Source organism: Dipodomys spectabilis, unplaced genomic scaffold (genome assembly GCF_019054845.1).
Source record: "Dipodomys spectabilis isolate Male_0828 unplaced genomic scaffold, ASM1905484v1 ptg000207l, whole genome shotgun sequence".
Classification (NCBI taxonomy): Eukaryota; Metazoa; Chordata; class Mammalia; order Rodentia; family Heteromyidae; genus Dipodomys; species Dipodomys spectabilis.
In genome coordinates this window covers 12,626,824-12,639,906 of record NW_024870884.1, presented here as the reverse complement: position 1 = coordinate 12,639,906, position 13,083 = coordinate 12,626,824, and the positions used below count along the sequence as shown (strand labels likewise).

The 13,083-nt window shown below is 41.3% G+C and overlaps 1 protein-coding gene across 1 annotated transcript in view; it reads right to left on the bottom strand.

Moving 5' to 3' along the window:
- Positions 1 to 13,083, bottom strand: part of LOC122122377 (WASH complex subunit 2A-like) — a 62,184-nt gene that overhangs the window by 21,921 nt on the left and 27,180 nt on the right. Inside the window, exons 16-19 of the mRNA XM_042696546.1 lie at positions 8,577 to 8,704; positions 7,505 to 7,591; positions 3,632 to 3,733; positions 2,041 to 2,178 (exon numbers count right to left, since the gene is read on the bottom strand). Coding sequence (XP_042552480.1) covers positions 2,041 to 2,178; positions 3,632 to 3,733; positions 7,505 to 7,591; positions 8,577 to 8,704 — 455 coding nt within the window. The remainder of the gene's footprint in view (positions 1 to 2,040; positions 2,179 to 3,631; positions 3,734 to 7,504; positions 7,592 to 8,576; positions 8,705 to 13,083) is intronic.

The window sequence follows — 13,083 nt, the reverse complement described above, 5'->3', positions numbered from 1 at the left end:
CACAGTCAGAAGCTGCATTTTTCTGGGGCCCTCAGGTGATTCCTTCATACATGAGAGGTTGAGAACCACTTCCTATGCAGTTGTGCTCAGCAAGGATTGCAGGGATTTCAAAAATAGGTAATAAAGAACATCCAATAGTTCTGCCTTCAATACTTTCCAAAATTCCCCTAAGTGGTCCCCAGGGAAGCCAAGCTGAAAGTCTCTATTATACAGTAAGACTTTAAAACATTTCTTTACTTTCTTTCAAGGATTTTTTTTCTTCTTGTGGTACTGAGGGCTATATCCAGAATCTGGTATGTACTAGCAAGCACTCTACCACTCAAAACCAGCCCATTTGTTTATGTATGTTTGAATATATGTATGTTTCTAAGGTAGGGTGAGATCTGCAATCCTTCTGACCCTGCCTCACAAGTAGCTGGTATTTCAGGTCCATCACCATGAACACAGGGCCGGGTACTGAAATCAGGGCCTCTTGCATGCGGGATAAGCACTCTACTGAGTGCTACTGAGCTAGAGGTACTTCCCAGGAAGACCTTGAATGCTAAGATATTAAATTTCATTACATTTAAAATATTCTGCATACTGGAAGTGGCTGTGGCTCAAGTGGTAGAGCGCTCGCCTTGAGCTGAAGAGAGCAGGGACAGAGCCCAGGCCCAGAGTTCAAGCCCCACGACCAACAAAAAAAAAAAAAGTTGGGCTGGGAAGGTGGCTCAGTGGTAGAGCGCTTGCCTTGCATGCATGAAGCCCTGGGTTCGATTCCTCAGCACCACATAAGCAAAAAGAAAAAAGCTGTAAGTGGCGCTGTGGCTCAAGTGGTAGAGCACTAGCCTAGAGCTGAAGAGCTGAGGGACAGTGCCCAGGCCCAGAGTTCAGGCCCCACAACTGGACCAAAATTTATATATATATTCTGCATAGCTAAATCATAATAGCAGCTAATCTATGTCACTACTTATTTTGCTAATTTGTTTCCAGATCACAAGTGGAAACATCAAGACACTTACAAAAAGGGAATTGAGCTGGGCACAAATATGAAGACTGCAATCCTAGCTGATCAAGGATTAAAGCAAGACACTATCTCAAACTAACCAGCACTAAACAGGCTGGTGGGGTGGCTCAAGTGGTTGAGCATGAGGCCCTGAGTTCAAATCCCATCATTCTCCCTCAAGAAAATGAGTTAGGGAGAGTTGAACCTGCATAGGCTATTCACATGATGTCTAGCTTACTAGTAGGTCCAGGCATACTATAACAATCAATGTATAGCAACATCACAAATGATGAAAACAGAGGTAGGAAGGTCTCCATGTCTTTCTCCTTGTCCTTTTCCCTACATAGCAGGTCAGAAAGGATGCTCTGACATTTCCCTTTGAAGAATGTCATATATCTTTCAGTCCAGATGTGCCTCTCTGTACCAGAGGAAGAAATGCCCTTCTCTCAAAACACAAAGAGCAAACATAGCATACAGGCATTGCTAAATTCTTCCCAGCTTACTGCTTAGATAACACCATTTTCGTTCAAATATAAGTCTCCAAAATGTCTACTTTTTCTTTTTTTTTCAGTCATGGGGTTTGAACTCTGAGCCTGAGCGCTGTCCCTCAGCTCTTTAGCTCAAAGCTAGCGTTCCACCACTTGAGCTACAGGGCCACTTCCTGTCTACTTTTTCACTGGACCAGAATGATACAGAACCAAAATCCCCCTGATCTCAAATCCTGAGTAGCTAGAATACAGACTGTGTCCAGCAACTGGTTGACAAGGAGTCTCACAAACTTTTCTTCCTGGGCTGCTCTTGAACCACAAGCGTCATGATCTTGGCTTACCAAGTAATTAGGAATACAAGTGGACCAGCACTTGGCTAACCTTAGGGTTCTTTATATTAACATATTACACTAAACAATTTTAAGAAAAGCTAAGATCTTATAAACATCCTCTTTTGGTGACTGAACTTCACTGGACATAAAAAAGAAGAGAAAATGTTTAGGAAGCTGTAACTTTTTAAATCCCACCAAATACCAATTCCTTACTTTCAGCAAAACCTTAACCCACCTCCTCATCACTGCTGAACAGGGCAGTTGCATTCTTTTTGGACTGCGCTAAGGGTTTTGCTTTCTCTTGACTCTGAGTATGTAGAGACAATGTCCGCTTAGCAGCTGTAGCACCTGTCACAGCTCCAAAAAGATTATCCTAGAAGAACAAATGATAGAAAGGAAGGAAAGGTATGACAGGTTTTTTTTTAAACATAAAACAGAAAGTGTAAGACATTTATACCAAGGGGAGTTGTTTCCCATGATGGACTAAAGGTAACACTTTCAGAGAAACAACCACAAAATGCTAATATACCCCACTCTGCTACCTTTCCTAACTTTACTTTCTGTCACATGAGAATGGCAGAACATGAGGAGGCAAGCACAGACACACCAGGAGGAACTGAGGTCTGTTCAGTCCTCCTGCAGGGGAGAGTGCTCTGGCAGCTGCTGGCAAGCCAAGTCCCTTTGTCTGAATAAGAAACCAGAGTAATGGATAAGAGCAGAGAACAAGGAATTTTTCTCTACCCTTTTATAGATAAGAAAGATATACATGGCAGGGAAAAGGGAAATGATTTGTTTCTAGTTGAGAAATAGCTTACTAAATAAAATCACTCATACATCCTAATGTTTGTAAGACTGTTCACAGTCAAGTACTGCACAACCACTTCTATTGTATTTTCATTATGATAATGAGAAGGCCGTGGTCTGACTTAGTATGGACAAATTTTGAACAGTATACTACAGCAGGTGGGCAATGCCTTTCAAAAATGTTATGGTAGAAAAGGCCACAAGAATAATGACCTGGTAGTTAATGGGGATGCAAATGATGAGAGCTAATAACATCCATTGTCTATTCACTCTGGCACCTCAACTATGTGAAGATTTGAGATCAGTTATTCTTTTTAGATGCCACCATGGCCCATTAAGCCTTAAGAGACTGAGGAAGGTTCAACCATTTGTGGAGGTCTGGTTCACAGTGATGAGGGCAAGTCTAGGCTGTAACCACTGCAGTGGATTAGCTATTTCATGACATGTGTAAGGGTAGATGACTTTGTGTCTACCCTTACTTCTCTCCTCTAGTAAGTTCTCCAGCCAAGGTGGGAGAGAAAGGCAAGATGAGGACATGGCCTTCTCCTTTCTACCCCTATTTTATCCAAGGAATTCTTGTGGATCATGAAGTATAAACTGAGTCTACACTCTAAAAAATAGCACTCCAAGGCAAGTTGATTTTTTTTAAAAAGTCTATTAATAGCTTCCTCAAAGAACTGAGTCAAGGAAGTGGCGCTGTGGCTCAAGTGGTAGAGTGCTTGCCTTGAGCTAAATAGATCAGGAACAGCAGTCAGGCCCAGAGTTCAAGCCCCATGACAGACCACCGCCCTCCCACCCCCCCCCCCCCCAAAAGAAGTGACTCAATAGTTTAATGTCTTCCTCATATAGCTGGGAGAACTTGAGAGACACTGAGATAAAAAGAGATAGTTTTGTTCTATTAGCCTCAGGAATCCTGTGGATCACCATCATCACCATCACCTCTTCTACTATGTGGATCTCCAGCTATAAAGTCTCAAGAACAACAGTTTTCTTACTACCGGAGCTCCAACAATTATGCTTACCTCTTCATCTTCCTCATCAAATAGAGAAACTGATGTGGGGCTCTTGTTGGGCAGGAGAGACACACTTTTTGACTTAAGTGCATTTTGAGAAGAAAACAGATCCTGTTGGATAAAGATTGAAACTGCTATTTAGCCAGGGTTTAATTGTTTTAATTAGCACTTTTAAAAACAAGTCAACCTAAAACATTACAGATTCAAAATTCATTGTATTCACATACTATTTTGTTGAATGACAACTCCTTGTACAACTACTTAAAAATTAACAAAAAGTTTTTTTTAAATGGCTGCCTGCATCTGTTTCCTCTGCTCAGAGTCCATAAGGGGGCAAGCCTCAGTGTCTGCCATGGGTATGCATGGCACAAACAACAAGCATTTAAGGAGAAGAGCTACAGGAACCTAGGTGGTTCCTCTGGAGCCACAGGTCTTCCATACTCTCACCTGAAAGACGTAAGGCTTCCCAGTCAGTGCCCTACCACATTAAGAAATAAGAATGACTTTACCTGTTTAAGTAATCAGAGAAAAACAATGTGGTGATACATACCTGTAATCCAAGGACTTTTTTTTTTTTTTTTTTGGGGGGGGGGGGGGGGGGTCTGGTCATGTGGCCTGAACTCTGGGCCTGGGCGCTGTCCCTCAGCTCTTCAGCTCAAGGCTAGCACTTACTGCTTGAGCCACAGTGCCACTTCCGGCTTTTTTATTTTTTGCTTATGTGGTGCTGAGGAATCGAACCCAGGGACTCAGGCATACAAGGCAAGCGCCCTACCACTGAGCTACCTTCCCAGCCCTCCAAGGTCTTTTTTAAAGAGACCTGTCTAGCTACATAGTGAAATCCTATCTTAAAACTACTGTCATCACTCAATAAAAAGGAAAAGAAGGAAAAAAAAAAAAAAGAGAGAAGGAAAGGAAAACCACACAAATTCATTAATGGAAACAGAGGCTAGATTTCCAAATTACTGAATCTGTGACTCTTTGTGGTTATTAACATCTTTCTCTTTTAACAATGTAATATTTTTAATTACATAAATACAAATTGATTTTCCATTTTAAAAATGATTGCTCTTTTATTATGCAATTCTAAAAAGGAGATGTTGGAAACCAGGGTGGTATCTGTAAGATTATGAGATCTTCAAAGTGTAGTAAAATGTAAACCTATAATACCAAGCCCTGTAAACTGAGCTGCATGAACGAGAAATGCAGAATAGGACAAGTGGCCTCGTTGGACAGAGGGACGTAAGACCAAAAAGCCAGATAATGAAAAGGAACAAGAACATACTTTCTAAGACCTCTTTAGATATTTTTTTTTCCTTGTAATAAAATCAGTGTCTAAGCCGGGTGCCGGTGGCTCATGCCTGTAATCCTAGCTACTCAGGAGGCTGAGATTTGAGGATCGTGGTTCAAAGCCAGCCCAGGCAGGAAAGTCCATGAGACTCTTATCTCCAATAAACCTCTAGAAAACTGGAAGTGGTGCTGTGGCTCAAGCGGTAGAGCGCTTGCCTTGAGCTGAAGAGCACAGGCACAGCACTCATGCCCAGAGTGCAAGCCCTACGACCAATCAAAAAAAAAAAAAAATCAGTGTCTACTCCTCAGATACAGAGCTAAATGCCTCAGAGCTCTTCTCAGCACAGTGACTCCTGCCTATGCTTGGTGAGTCTCACTGCTTTGTGTAGGTAGAAGAAAGTACATGGGGGTGCTGGACATTCTGTGGCTCTATTACATATTACAAATAACAAAAGAAAGGGCTCTGCTGTTTAAAAATAAATAAAAGTAATCCAAGCCAAAGAGCAAAATCAAGTTTCTACATCAAATTCTGGAACTTTCTGAGTATTGTGGAAAAAATATTTCCAATATTTCAAACATATCTCCCACAGTGATGGTCCAAGGCTCCATACTTGAGATATAGACAAGAGTGAAGAATCCTTCCTTCTGGTCCAAAGCTAAAATGCCTTGTTCCAGTTCTCCTTGTTTAAAATTTAAAAAATGCCCAATAAAATATTTCACTTTTATTGGTGCCAGTTGCTCACAACTGTAATCCTAGCTACTTAGGAGGCTGAGGTCTGAGTATTGTTCAAAGCCAGTCCAGGCAAGAAAGTCCATGACTTATCTAGTTTATCTGCCTAAAAAAAACCAGGAGTGATGGTTCAAATCTAGAGTGGTAGCCTTGAGCAAAAGCTTACAGATAGTGCCTACTTAGACCTTGAGTTCAAGCCCCAGAACCAGTACACACATACTTGCGTGCGCACAGACACACACACACACACACACACTCTTACAAGTAAACACAAAGATTTTTTGATTGTTTTAAAACAAGTCTCCAGCTCATTTATATGCCTACCATGAAGAAATAAGAGTAAACACTTCCTTCCCTTGATCCTGTGACCTGGTCCAGTGTGATTACCTCAACCAATACATGTGGCAGCAGGACTGATGTCCGAGGCTGGGTTGTAAAAGACAATACAACCTACACTTGGCTCCTCAGGAATCTCTCCTGGAGCCAATTAAAAGCTTCTCTGAAGGTGCCATGCTGCAAGACCATACAGGATTGGTGAGGAAGCCCAGAAGCTCTGGTCTTTCCACCAAACACATGAGATGACTCAACCCAGTTTCGGTGGCAACTCCTGGCTGGCTCAGTCAGCCTCTAGAACTCTATGAGACAATAAGACTATTAATGTTTTAAACTATTACATTTGGGAGTGATTTTGTTTCATAGCAATAAATAACTAGAATTCCAGGTGAGCCACTGAAATCACTCTGTTTTTGTTTTCTGGTGAGAAAATTTGGCAGAGCTTTATTGAGTAAGAAAGTAGGCAAACAGACAAGTAAACAGAAAGCAGACAAATAGACAAGCAGAAAGGGGGGGGGGGGGCACACACTAACAGAGTATGGGTGTTCTTAAAGGGAGGGAGGGAAGGAAAGACCACACCTCTTTTAAATTTTTTTTAAATGAGCTTGACAATTATTTAGTAACTGAGTAAGAATAAACACTGGTGCTAAAGGTAGGGTGTCAGGTACTTGAGCAAAGAACAGTCTGCCCTTGTTGAACTTAATTAGTTGGGGTAGAGATAATGAGCAAGTAAACATACACATCACCTAGCAACAAGTTTCATCAACAAAAGAACAAAGAAATAATGAGTAGGACAATGTGCTGTGTGTCAGCAGCCTTGTCATGGATAGGGCTGGAGGTGGGGGAGCTCCCAAAGAACTGAGTAAAGATGTGGCCATCTAGATTTGGAAAGAGCTTCCACAGTGTGGCAGGAGCCAGTGCAAAGCCCTCGATGTGCAGAAGTGTGGGTAATGAGGCCAGAGCAGTTCCGGTGGGGGCAAAAAAACATGTAGGGAACAAAAAAGTGAGTTCTAGGAAGCATGCCTTGGGGCTAGGAGTCTGGTTTACCTGGATACTGGCCAATTTCTATCTTTACACATAAGAAAGAACTACTTATAAAATGCTTTATCCCTCCACCAAAAAAGAGTAATTCAGGAAGTTATTAATGTCCTATCTTAGATGAGTATCCAACACTAAGAAATAGAATTTCAAGCCAGGCACCAGTAATTCATGCTTATAATCTTATCTACTTAGGAGGCTGAAATCTGAGGAACGTTGTTTGAAGCCAGTCCAGATAGGAAAGTCCATGAGACTTTTACCTCCAATTAACAACCACTGAAAAGCCACAAGTGGAGCTGTGGCTCAAGTGGTAGAGTGCTAGTCTTGAACAAAAAAGTTCAGGGACAGCACCCTGATCTCAGTGCCCAGGTCCTGAGTTCAAGTCCCAGAATAGGTGCATGCACACATGCATGCATGTATGCATGCACACACACACACACACACACACACACACACACACACACAGAAAGAGAGGGGAAGAGATAATACCATACCTCAGAGTCTTCCTCATCTGAAAATAAGCCTTTCTGCGTCTTTGTTTCTGACAAGAGCTTAAGATTTTTGTTGGAAGGTAGGGTAAACTGTATTGGGGAGAGAGGAGAGAAAAACTGAGAATTAGCAAATAAAACTCCTGGAAATAAACTTACTCTTAATTCAGAAAATGCCCTGAACCTCTGCTACATGAGAGGGCAGATCAGGGAAAGACATTCTTCTGTATACTCTTAAAGGATAACTGGTTCAGGAAAAGATTATCAGTATAAGGCAGGTGAGAACAGGACTCAAGGTATTTATGGATCAACTTACTAGTTAGCAATGGAAGAGAATGGAATGCCTTTCCAATGCAGCTGCATGGTAGGCACCGTTTTAGCCAAGTGACCAAACTATTACCATGGTGGGGAGGGTAAGGAACAGTGGATTTTTAGGACAGAGGGGGAAAAAAAGAATCAATTATATGTGAGTTAACTTTATATTGGTATTACAATTGCTAAGCATGGCTTACAAAGACATTTGGGGGGAAAATGGACCAATGTGAACATGAACTGGAGATCAAATTCAACTCTAGAATTAAGAACTAACCTCATAGCTATTGATCATGGAATGTGGTAATATAGAAATTTCTCAGCCGGGCGCTGGTGGCTCACGCCTGTAATCCTAGCTACTCAGGAGGCTGAGATCTGAGGATCTCGGTTCAAAGCCAGCCCAGGCAGGAGAGACCGTGAGACTCCTATCTCCAATAAACCACCAGAAAACCGGAAGTGGCGCTGTAGCTCAAGTGGTAGAACGCTCGCCTTGAGCTGAAGAGCTAAGGTACAGTGCCCAGGCCCAGAGTTAAGCCCCACGGCCGACCAAAAAAAAAAAAAGAAATTTCTCTTAAGAGATGCTTAATGTACTTAGAGATAAAATTAAACAGTGAATACAATTTATTTGCAACTGGTTTCAGGCAAGCGTGTATACACAAAGTTCAGATATGTAGAATAGTTTTATGCTTGAAAAAGAACTATATTTCTCTCTGGAGTCCAGATGCCAAGATCAACATCCTTCCTTCTATTATTCCTTCCTGCTCACCGTTTTTTCTGCTCTTGCTTCCTTCTCCTCTGTCTGACCCACAGCAGCTTCTGGCAAAGATACTAACTTCTCTTTGAAGAGATCTCCTTCCTCATCGTCGAAGACATTGGAACTAGATTTGACTTTGTCTTTAAAAGAAAATCATAGCATAAAATTATACCAGGGTCAAAAATCCTATCACAAACCTCACAGATCAAATAAGAAATGTTTTCCTTCCTAAAGATAATTAGGAAAGGCATCATTTCTTGACTTATTTATAAAGAAATACAAATAATAACCATACCCTTCCATTGGTATTTTTGTCTTTTTTTCCTGTGGTACAGAGGAAAGACTGAACCCAGGCCTTAGTGCATACTAGTTAACCACTCTGCTTCTATGCTATACCTCAAACTCCATTCCTTTGCATTTGGGGGTTTTGTTTTGGTACCAATACTTTGGCATAAATTCAAGACCTCACACTACTGATTAGCTTTTTCATTCAAGACTGGCACTCCAAGACTGGCACTCTACCATAAGTCACACCTTCAGTTCCAGTTTTGTAACCTTTTTTTTTTTGCAGGTCATGGACCTGAACTCTGGGCCTGGGCGCTGTCCCTCAGCTCTTCAGCTCAAGGCGAGCATTCTACCACTTGAGCCACAGCGCCACTTCCGGCTTTTTCTGTTTATGTAGTGCTGAGGAATGGAACGAACCCAGGGCCTCATGCTTGCAAGGCAAGCACTCTACCACTGAGCCACCTTCCCAGCCCCTCCAGTTTTTTATTGGTTAATTGGAGATAAGAGCCTCACAGATTGATCAATCCAGGATCAATCCAAGATCCTCAGATCTTGGCCTCAGTGGTAGCTAGAATTACAGGCTTGTGCTATCAGAGCCTGGAGCCTTGGTATTTTTCAGAGAGCAACGGTAGCTCAAATAAAATAGTCTCATCATCAGGTTGATACACTTATCCAAACAGCAGCATCCTCTGCCTAGAGTACCTGAGACAGACCTACAAAAAGGATGACTTAAAAGGCCATCAAGTCTGCCATTCTAGGAATCTGAGATATGAAAGTTGACTGTAAAAGATGAAACAATATGGGAATGGTGGCACATGCCTATAAATCACAGCTTTTAGAAGACTGAGGCTGGAGGATTGAGAGCTCAAGGCCAGCTAAGGCCAGGCTAGGCTACTAGAGAGATTCCTTCTCAAAAACAGCCGAAAAAACAACAACAAAATCAAACAACATAGTAGTCAACAAAAGTAAATACTAGAATCCCTCATATTGCCACCTGCTTACCCAAACACAAAGGATTTCACAACAGGTTGGTATATCTACTTTTAATTCTACCAACACTAACCTTCAGGTATTCAAAAACAAGACTTTAAATTAGATGACAACCTAAGCAAACTGTCTTCCCATTTGTGTTTTCTAGTTAATGAACCTAGGAAATCTTCCCCACCTGCCTGGCACCTGATTTGTAACAGTTTAGCAAAGCTCTGATGAGTGGAAGGCCCACAGCTCACCCTCCTGATGAACATCTGGAGGGTATCCAAACTTTCATTCCCATAAGCACTGTTGTACCACATGAGACATAAGTGTGCTTAGAGACACTGATCAGGACAAGCACTGTAGAACAGTGAACACAGAAACATTACTTCCTGAACCCCAAGATAAGTATTCAAATGTTTTTTCTTTCATGCAATTATTTCTAACATATTTATAAGATTATTTCTTTGTTGCTTTGTATGTCCCTCCCCCACGGTATAACCCCTGCTTTCACTGTATTTGATATAATTTGTTGGTATAATTTGTGGAGGGGAAGAGAAAAACCAAATTGTTTAAATAGGGACACAGGTGGACCCATTGCAACAATGAGATGTACAAGACGTTATGTCGAAAAATGAACTTTGGCGGGGGGAGGGGGGGATGGGAAGAAATGGGAAGGGGAAACAAAGGAGGAGGCAACAATGCTTAATAAGAAATGTACTCATCTTGCCCATGTAATTGTAATCCCTCTATACAGTATTTTCATAATTAAAAAAAAAAAAGAAACATTACTGTCTGTTATTTTGGTCTGTTTAGGATTGAATGCATTATTTGTTTTGGGTCTTTGTCTTGAGACTGGGACTCAAACTTGGTGTCTACCATTTCACTCACTGGCTGTCACTCAACCACCTGAGCCACACCTCCAACCCTAGGATGGAATGCATTAAGCAGCCACCTATCCTCTGTCTAAACTGACAAGACTATCACTCTCCCTGGCACTGCTGTTTCCACTTCTCCTCTCCACACTAACCACAAGAAGGAGAGCTACTGAAGACAGCCTGCTTCTGAATGGGTTCTCGTTCTGTCCATTCCCATGCCATCCTCTCCTTTTTTAGGTTGCTGAAAACAGTGGTGCACCTTAAGGATCTACCCTTCTCTGAGAGAAAAGCATCCACCTAATCTAAGTCTTTTCCCTCCAAGTGTGACCTACAAGGCTGGTGCTCTGACCAACAGAAGCTTTCTAGAAATGTCATCTCTGAAGCCTCATCCAAGGCCAAATCAGAATCTTCATTTTGACCAGAATCCCTGGAATATCCATTCTTTAATGATATTAAAGAAAGACATGAGGGCTTCATAGTTCATGGCACTGAGCCAAACAAGCAAACACAAGACCTTGAGTTGAAACCCCAGTACCCCCTCCCCAAAAAACCCCATAAACAAAAAGAAGGGAAGGGATTCTAGAACTTCAAGAGACACAGAACTTGGGGACCTATGTCCTTTTTAAGGTTAACATTCTTTTTCTGGTCCTGTTCTCAAAATCAAGAGGTTGTGCTTCAACAAATGGTGCTAGTAGAATTGTCTAAACACATGTAGAAAAATAAAAGTTAGATAGTACCCTGCACCAGAATCAATTCCGAATGGATCAAAGACCTTGAGGTAAAAGCAGATACCCTGAAAACATTACAAGAAGAAATAGGAGAAACACTAGGGCTCCTTGGCACAGGTCAAAACTTTCTCAATAAAGACTCAGAAACACAACAAATCAAAGAAAGGTTGGACAAATGGGATTGCATTAAACTGCAGTGCTTCTGTATGGCAAAGGACATAGCTAACAAGATAAAACAAAAAGCCCCAGATTGGGAGAAGATCTTCACTAGCTATACAACAGACAAGGGCCTCATATCTAAAATATACTTAGAACTCAAAAAATTAAATCCACCAAAAACAAATCCTCAAAGAAACAACCACCCATTAACAAGTGGGCTAAAGACTTAAAGAGAGACTCTGAAGAGGAAATAAGAATGGCCAATAGACACATGAAGAAATGCTCAAGAACTCTAGCCATAAAAAAAAAAAATGTAAATCAAACCAACATTGAGATTCTACCTCACTCCAGTTATCAAGAAAACTAATAACAACAGATGCTGGCAGGGACGTGGCCAAAAGGGAATGCTACTGCACTGTTGGTGGGAGTGTAAACTTGTTCAACCATTCTGGAAAGCAGTATGGATGTTCCTCAAAAGTCTAAACATAGGGCTGGGAAGGTGGCTCAGTGGCAGAGCGCTTGCCTTGCATGCCTGAGGCCCTGGGTTCGATTCCTCATCACCACATAAACAAAAAGAAAAAAGCTGGAAGTGGCACTGTGGCTCAAGTAGTGGTAGAGCGCTAGCCTTGAGCTGAAGAGCTGAGGGACAGCGCCCAAGCCCAGAGTTCAGGCCCCATGACCAGACCCAAAAAAAAAAAAAAAAAGACCAAACATAGAGCTCCCCTATGACCGAGCAATCCCACTCCTGGGCATTTACCCAAATGACCACAAACAAGGCCATATTAAAGCTACCAGCACAACCATGTTCATTGCAGCATTATTTACCATAGCTAAGATATGGAACCAACCCAGATACCCCTCAGTAGATGAATGGATCAAGAAAATGTACTATATATATATATATATAGTACATATATATATATATATATATAGTTCCATCAGATAGAATGATGTTGCTCCATTCATAAGGAAATGGAAAGACTTGAAAAAAAATCATCTTAAGTGAAGTAAGCTAGACCCAAAGAAACATAGGCTCCAAGGTTTCCCTCATTTATAATAATTAGTATATATCCATGATAGTTCTAACAGAGGATCACAATAGCTGAATAGCTATGTTCATATGACCATATAAGATGATGCTAATCAAAATGAACTTCAAGATATGGAAACAAGGTTTTTCTTTGTTGTTTTTAATGTATTGTGTGAAGTTATTTCTTTTTTCTTTTTTTTCCCTTTGGTTTAGCCTGTCACTGTATTTGATTTTGGTACCCAGTATCTTGTATATACATTTATCTGATGTGGGAAGGAAAAGGGAACAACAAAATGGGGAGACAAAGGACAAAGGGTGAACCAATGCAACAGTGATACTCACAAGACGGTATGCTGGAAATGACTTTACAACTTGGGGATGATTTGGGAGTAAGGGAATGTGGGAGAAAAAGGAGGGAGTGGATAACAATGTTCAACAAGAAATATACTCACTACCTTATGTAACTT